At 44.2% G+C, this 7832-nt stretch overlaps 1 protein-coding gene across 1 annotated transcript in view; it reads right to left on the bottom strand.

The window, feature by feature from the left end:
* Positions 1-205: 205 nt before the first annotated feature.
* Positions 206-7832, bottom strand: part of LOC114034208 (tyrosine-protein kinase JAK1-like) — a gene marked incomplete at its 3' end in the record, with an annotated part of 28743 nt that continues 21116 nt past the window's right edge. Inside the window, exons 5-7 of the mRNA XM_027849809.1 lie at positions 6500-6653; positions 2492-2655; positions 206-548 (exon numbers count right to left, since the gene is read on the bottom strand). Coding sequence (XP_027705610.1) covers positions 206-548; positions 2492-2655; positions 6500-6653 — 661 coding nt within the window. The remainder of the gene's footprint in view (positions 549-2491; positions 2656-6499; positions 6654-7832) is intronic.

The following is a 7832-nucleotide window of genomic DNA, read 5'->3' as shown; positions in this document are numbered from 1 at the left end:
CACACACACACACACACACACACACACACACACACACACACACACACCAGCTAGCTGACAGGCATTGATTACCAGTGTCTGCCATTTTTTTTTTTACACAAAATATAGATTTAAGGTAAGTGTGAACTTGGACAAACAAAAATCCCACTAAACAAACTCCCACAATTCAAGATTTTCTCTTCTGATCATTCACACACATCCTTACATTTGGTTTTTGCCTCCACTGTATTCCAAGATTTCCAGTCACCATCACTTCATAGCGTATGACGTTCCCACAGTCTTTTGAGTTTAATCTATTCATTTCATTTTCAGATGAAATTAACAAGAGCGAAGTCTCAAAAATTTCGGCTCCATAATGTTTGGTTAGAGTCTCCAAGGTCGACAGATATTTCACCTTTAGATCATGAGGAGTCACGCTACTGTCGCAAATGGTCTTATTGTTAAATTCCTTAAGGAAATCCTTGAAAACATTATTTATTCGTATTCTGGTTAAGAGATTCCTTTGTCTGATGGTCCTGTTCAGTGTTTCTGGAATATATCGCTTGTAACTGAAAGAGGAAAATGGAAAGAGAAAAAGGAAAAAAAAGGGAAGAGAGAAAGAGGGAGGTGGGAAGGAGAGATGGAAAGTGAAAGGGAGAGGAAGAGGAAGAGGAGAGGTGAGAAAATGTGTCTATTTAATATTTATATGAGCAAAAATTGTCACTAGGTGCCCATTCCCCAAGAAGTTTAGAACCTCGTATATACACCCACAGATGCATTATTAAATTCTGTTATTATTTAAGCAATCCAATCTGCATTGGGCTACTCCTATTCTCCTATCAAGAGCAGGAACTCAACCAGACATCAAAAGCTAGCCAAAAAGGAACCCCATGGGTCATCCGTCCAAAAGCCCTGTCTTGGCCAGCTCTTTCAAGCCTCGCCAAATGTTTCATTAGGCACTCTGGAAAGTCGCAAAATCAACTGACCTTTTATCGACTCATTGCCTTTTGTTGATTGCCCACACATAACACGCTAAACAGCCACCTTATGGCAGATCCCCTTCCCACTTGGAGTGGGGTGATCAGCTAAGCCTCTTTGCCCTGGAAAGGGCATAGAGAGGTCAAAAGACCTGAGTTTGAATCCTGCCTCTGTTTCATGTCACCTCTATAATACTGCATATCACTTCAATTCTTTACCAATTCTTCAAACCCCAGCTGCCCTGTCTGTAAAATGAGGGGGTTGGATGAGAAGATTTCTAAGGTCTGTTTAAAACTATGATCTTAATATATTTTATAAAGTGGTGTTTGAGCTTCACAATGACCTGTGAGGCAGGTGCTACTATTGTTGTCATTTTACATACAAGGAAACTGAGGCTGAGAGATGCTGAGTCTTTTACCCAATATTAATTCAATGAAAAGCAGTGTGATGCAACGAGACAGAAACCTAGCCTTGGAATCAAGAAGGTCTGGGTTTAAATCTCACCTCTGATATATACAGTCTGTGTGACCCTGGGCAAGTCACTTGACCACCATCTGCCTCAGTTTCTTCATCTGTAAACTGGGGATAACAACAGTACCTACCTCCAGGGTTGTTGTGAGGATCAAATTATTTAATATTCGTAAAGTTCCCATAAACATAATATTTCTGTTATCAGCTGGACTTTGGTGATAAATGAAGTCACTAGCTTGGGAGGGAAAAGATTTGGAATAGGGAAATTGTTCTGTTTCTGTATGACTTTGAGCTAGGAACCTAGAGTCTCTGGGCTTCAGCTTACTACTCAGTAAGATGAGAGGGACCAGAGGGGTTGACCTACAGAGACCCTCCAGCTGGAAAACCCCTCAATTCTTTGACTCTGGGATGCTGGGACACAGCTGGTCTAAGCCTCTGAAAACCTGCAAAGAGATTATGTCAATACTTGGGGGCATCTGCCTCTCCTCCACGTGTGAACTCCTACCATCACCTCGGGCTGCATCCCGTTACACCTCCTCAACCAGTAAGAGTCACGGCAGTCGTTCTTCAATTATGTGTCTCAAAGGGAACGTCCCAGAAGGCCTATGACCTGTCACTGCCCACGTGGCTGCCCCCCTTCTTTTCTGATCATCCATTTGTTTTAATGATGTCACTTATGCCACTTCTTACTTTGAGAACTGGACGGACCTCTGAGATCATCTAGTCTAATTCCTCATTTTAGAGATGAGGAAACTGAGGTCCAGAAAAGTCACTTGCCCAAAGCCACACAAGTAGTAAGTGGCATAAGTAGGATTTGAACCTAGGTCTTCTGACTCCAAATCCAGCAGTCTTCACCCTGCACCCCATTGTTTCCTCTACAGCCTATGTGTACCCACAATGCTTCTCTCTACTGCCAAGGTCACTCATAGATTCCTCAAAGAACTTGGCGCTCAAGGATTTTCCACCATACAACATTCTTGGGACACACATGCCACCACACATAGTATTAACATGCTAAAAAGGTGTCACCATCAGCTCTCCTGGGAGACGAGCTCAGCCTTACCTGACATCCTTTGGCAGGTCTGGAAGTTGTATATTATTCATCATGGCGTAATGGGATATGGCCAGCACTGCCATCCCCAGACATTCATTTTCAATCTCGTGAACTTCCTGATCGGTCTTTGGGTCTCGCACAGGAGCCAAGCACTTCACTAAATCATATTGTCCCTTCAGGGGAGAGAAAAGTTTCTTTTAAGCAGGAAGTAGATAAATTCTTGGGAGTTCAGGTGATTGCTCAACACGTGGTTCTCCCAGAGGAGGACAGCTCCCAGGATAGGATGTCTGGAGGGGTAAACTACTGTCTCAGTTAAGAAATTCTCAAGGAACAAAACCTTTTTAACAAGTTCCCCTCCTCTTGAGGGATAGATGGTGGCTTCTAGCACCTTAATAATGTTGACTGGCTGATTGCTTTGGGTGCAGAATAGGGTGTATATTTCCAGACGTGTCCAAAATGTTAAGGTTTTCCTTAGCTGTATTTCTTCGTACAGCTCAAAAGTCACCTCCTACATGGGGCTGTCCTTGATTTCACTCCAATACTAGTGCTCCGCCCCCCCAATTACATTTTATTTACCATATGTGCACCGGGATAAATACTGGAGTATTTTTCAGCTAATAAAAATCAGTACTATCCATCCCCCTTAAACACACAGTTTCTTGTCTGGTGTCAAGGAGGTAAGAACACTACATACCAGAGATTCTTGACCTAGGGTGCAAAGACTCTTCAGGACACAAGAGAGTATATGAACTTGAATGAGAAAAAATTACATCTTTATTCTCACTAACTTTTCATTTCCTTTCGAATTCTATATATTTTATTCTGTGTACTGGTTCTGGGGAGGAGTCCATGGGCTTCACCAGACTGTCCACGCCATCCAGGACACCCCAAATGGTAAGAACCCTGCAACTAAAGATGGATCCCTGCTAGTCCACCACTAGGACTCTTCTCCTCAGCCTTCAAGGAGTTAACCCTCAAATGGACTGATACAGCCAGACTCTCATCGGCAATCTGTAACAAAATCCCTACATCATGTATTTATGAACTGGTTTCAAGTTTGCAAAGCACTTGATACATGTTAACTCTTGTAGTAGTGATGATGATGATGACGATGATGATGATGATAGCAGCATTTCTATAGTACTTACTATGTGCCAGGCACCGAGTTAAGCGCTTCACAAAATTTGTCTTATTTGATCCTCACAACAACCCTGTGATGCAGGTGCTACTAATTGTTCCCATTTTACATACCAGGAAACTGAGGCTGAGAGATGCTAAGTCTTTTTCCCAGGGTCACACAACCATCTTAGGTAGGGTTTGAATTTTGGTCTTCCTGACTCCACCTCTTCTCCTCCATGCACAGACAGCACTGCCTACCTGCCCAACTCTAGAATCACAGGCAAATGCGTCTGCTGATAATCAACCTTTCACCCCGGGCCTTGGTCCAGTCTTGTTCTATGTCGCCTCCCTTCGTGTACTTTGGCCAGACTGACCCACTGGCTGATCCTTGTACCCAATTCTGTTTTCCTTCTCCTGCCTTTGCAAAGGGAGATCGGGTTGCTTTACAAGCATCACACAGCTAGTTTGGATCTGAAGCAGGACCTGAACCCAGTTCCCGATGATGCCAAATGTTCCTGACTCCGAGTCTGATGCCCTGGACACTGCACCATGCTCTCTCTCTCTCTCCTAGGTCTGGTTAAAAGACAAAATGATCTAATAATTGGTACCCATCACCCTGCCCGTCATAGAGGAGGGACCAGAGAAATCTTGGTTGGTCACTCATTAGGTCCTTGCTACCACATCAAGGCCACACTTGTCAACCTGACAGTCAAGCCCCTAAATAGTCTAATGCCTTCTTACCTTCCCAGCCTCATCTCAGATGATTCCCTTTCATCTTGTCTACACTCTACCAAACTGGACACTTACTGCAACTTCAACATGACCTATATTCTCCCACTTTGGTGACTTTGGTCATGACATTGCTTAAAATGCCCTCCCTTCTATGGTTGCTTTCACCTGCTGAAATACTACTCCCCTTTCAGGACCAGCTTAATGCCATTAAATGTCAGTCCAGGGGAAAGAGTCAGAAGATCTGGGTTTGAATCCCAGAAGTTCTGCCACTTTCTAGGTGTGTGACCCTGGGCAGCTTTCTCTGCCTCAGTTTCCCCACCTATAAAATGATGGCATTGAACTAGATGGTATAGTGGTGGCTCCATGGATAGAGCATGAGGCCTGGAGTCAGGAAGACCTGAATTCAAAACCAACCTTAAACACGTGTCGGCCTCAGTTTCCTTAATTGTAAAATAAGGGTAATAGCATCTATCTCAATGCGGCTTTGGGGTGGGAGGGGGAGGAGAATGACCAAGAAAGGTCTCCCCCAGAAAAGGCAGATCTTTGATCTGAACCTTGAAAGAAGTCAGGGATTTAAAGAGGCAGAGGTGAGGAGGGACAGACTATGAGGTGTTTCAAAATTCTTGCTGGTTGATTAGTTGACTGTTTCCCTGTACCTCCCATGGACCCTCATCCGGTCCCCTGCACACAGCAGGTGCCTAATAAAAGTTAGTTGAGTGGTTTGGTTGAGCACAGGCCTCTGGTGAATGTAGTCCCACAGCATTTCGCTTGCTTGGAAAGGAGACAGATGAGGAAGAAGGCCTGGGAGTTGGCATAAACAAGCCACTTCCCCTCAAAGGGAGATGCATCTGGAGCTTTCTTACGCTATGATAATCACTCAGCTTTTTTTTTTTTAAACCTAAAGTAACTTCTTGTTTTCCTTCGGTACAAACAGTCACCCACCATTTCCTCCGGTACTCAGTGAGTGACCAATGAGAATGAAAGCAACCAGGGCCCCTGGGTTTATAGGAAGCAAAACCAAACCTGTATGTGCCACTTAGATCTGGATCCCCAGCGCTCAACATAGTGCCTGACACACAGTAAGCGCTTAATAAATGCTTGTTGCACATGCGTCTGCCTCCTGAGCCGTTGGGTTCTTAGTCTGGCACCTGCTGGTTGAAATATGAAGCACTCTTGTGGGCCTTTTGGTTTTTAAACCAGGAAGCGGTGTGGTTCAATGGTAAGGGCACTGGCTCAGGAGCAGGAGTTCTCAACCTTTGGTTTATGGGCCTTGGCCCCTTGGGGCAGCATCGGGCGAGGTCTTCTTCCCTGAATCAACTTGTAAAAGGCATCCAAGAAAATGTACAGAATTCCAAAAAACCACTATGTTCAAATATCGCTATCAATATTGTTAGAGGCAAGATAGCCAGATATATTCAAATTATACAATAAAAACAATATTCAGAACGTTCAAATAGAGTTTAAAAAAACACCACCACCAAGTCCCCAGACTACAGCTTAAGAGCCCTGGCTCTAGATTCAGAAGATCTGGGTATAGAGCTCACCTGTCATGCTTTACTACCCATGCAACCCTGGGCAAATCACTAAACTGAGTAGGCCTCAGTTTCTCCATTTGTAAACTAAGGGGGTTGGTGCAGATGAGTTCTGAGGTCCCTTTCAGCTCTAAGCTGAATAGGATCCTATGAAAAGGAATTCTCTGGTCTGTGGCTAGCTTCCATGGCTCAGGCCCTTGAAGGTTTGCTAAGAGCAGCTGACCAGATGTTCTCTGAAGGGTTCTTCCAGCCCAAAGGTCTCTGGTTCCCTGGAAAACTCCCCCACACTGGAGAGTACAACATTGATCTTCCAATGTGGGCCAAATACAAATGTGTGCAGAGAGAAGAACTAGGGCTATTAACTTTCTTACAAAAATTTTCTAAAATTCTGAATTTAAACAACACCAAATAAAATGGGTATTTCCATATACTCAGTAGGACAGGAAAAGGTTATACACACACAAAATAGCTAATCTCCATTACATACAGCTTGCTTTCAGAAATATTGCTTCAATGACGTAGTCATGTCCAGGCAATGACTCAACTTCCTAGAAATGACCTGCTCCTGCCCCGCCTCTCACACACTCCCCTCCACCCCCGGCTCCCTAGAGTCTCTGGGAGCTCCGGGTCCTACCTGAGCAAACAGATACTCCAGTGAATTGGCATCGAGGAGGGGCGTGGCATCCAGGACCCGTCTCCTTTCGTAGCCATTCTTTTGCTTCTTTGGGGAGTGTCTCCACACTGACTGCTCATTCTCATTGGTCCCATGCCAGTTGGTGAAATAGAATCTGGAAAGGAAAAAAGTTGACAGAAATCACCCTCATGGCAGTGCTGGAGGTATCCAGGAGCCATGAGCTGGACTCCTCAGAAGGAAGAAAGAGAGAGAACCCAATGAGCTGCTCTCACACCATTTCTAAGACATAATCTCTACGTCTTTTGTTATTGTTGCTCAGTCATGGCAATCATATCCAATCTTCATGACCCCATTTAAGGTTTCCATGGCAAAGATACTGGAGCGGTTTGCCATTTCCTTCTCCAACTCATTTTACAGATGAGAAAACTGAGGCAAACAGGGTGAAGTGACTTGCCTAGGGTCTGAGGCCAAACTTGAACTCAGGTCTTCCTGACTCCCTAACTAGCACTCTATCCACTGCTTAACAATGACCTGGACATTTGAGACCATGGTCTTCCATGGTATGGAAGAAGACTCAGAGATATGGCTTCAAATCCCACTTCTGATACTATCAGAGTAACCCTGAGCAAGTCATTTCTGAGCCTCAGCTTCTTTGAGCCTCTGTTTCTTCATATGTAAAATGAAGTGATTAATCCAGATGGCTTCTCAGGTCCCTTCCAGCTCTAAATCTAAAAGCCTATGATCATACTTGGGTCTTATAATCACCCTGTGAAGTAAGAACTCCAGTTATTTTCTCCATTTTATAGATGGAGAAACTGAGGCACAGAGATGCCTAAAGTGGGATTCAAACCTAGATCTGACTGATTCTAGCACTCTATCCACTACTCTCTGAGCCATCCCAGCTAAACAATTTAAATTCTATGTAACATGGGCCTTGATTCTGTCTTTCTATCACCCAAAAGTCAGTGTTAGCACTAAGAGTCAGCTACTATGACATAAACTGTTGAACTGAATCCAACTCAAGCTAAGGAATGAACCACTTTCAAGCATTCTTCATGGACACCTAAATCCATTTTTTATAAACACTGGATAGGAGTGGGCCCACACTACAGTCAGTCACCTCAGTTACACTGATAGTGCCTCTTTACCAGCGTGTTCTTATGTTTGTTCAGGGAGGGAACTAAAAAAAACCCGTGTCGTCAGAGCCACAGAAAAATTCTGCTGGTTCCACATAGCCCTTCCTAAGGCGCTATCTAAAATGATCCTTCCAGGCCTTTGTAAAGCACAGGCTCCCTACAGTATTCGCCTTTAGCCTAGACAGCCCTAACACGAA

Source organism: Vombatus ursinus, unplaced genomic scaffold (genome assembly GCF_900497805.2).
Source record: "Vombatus ursinus unplaced genomic scaffold, bare-nosed wombat genome assembly UNPS02008548.1, whole genome shotgun sequence".
NCBI classification, from domain to species: Eukaryota; Metazoa; Chordata; class Mammalia; order Diprotodontia; family Vombatidae; genus Vombatus; species Vombatus ursinus.
This window is presented reverse-complemented; position numbering and strand designations above follow the sequence as displayed.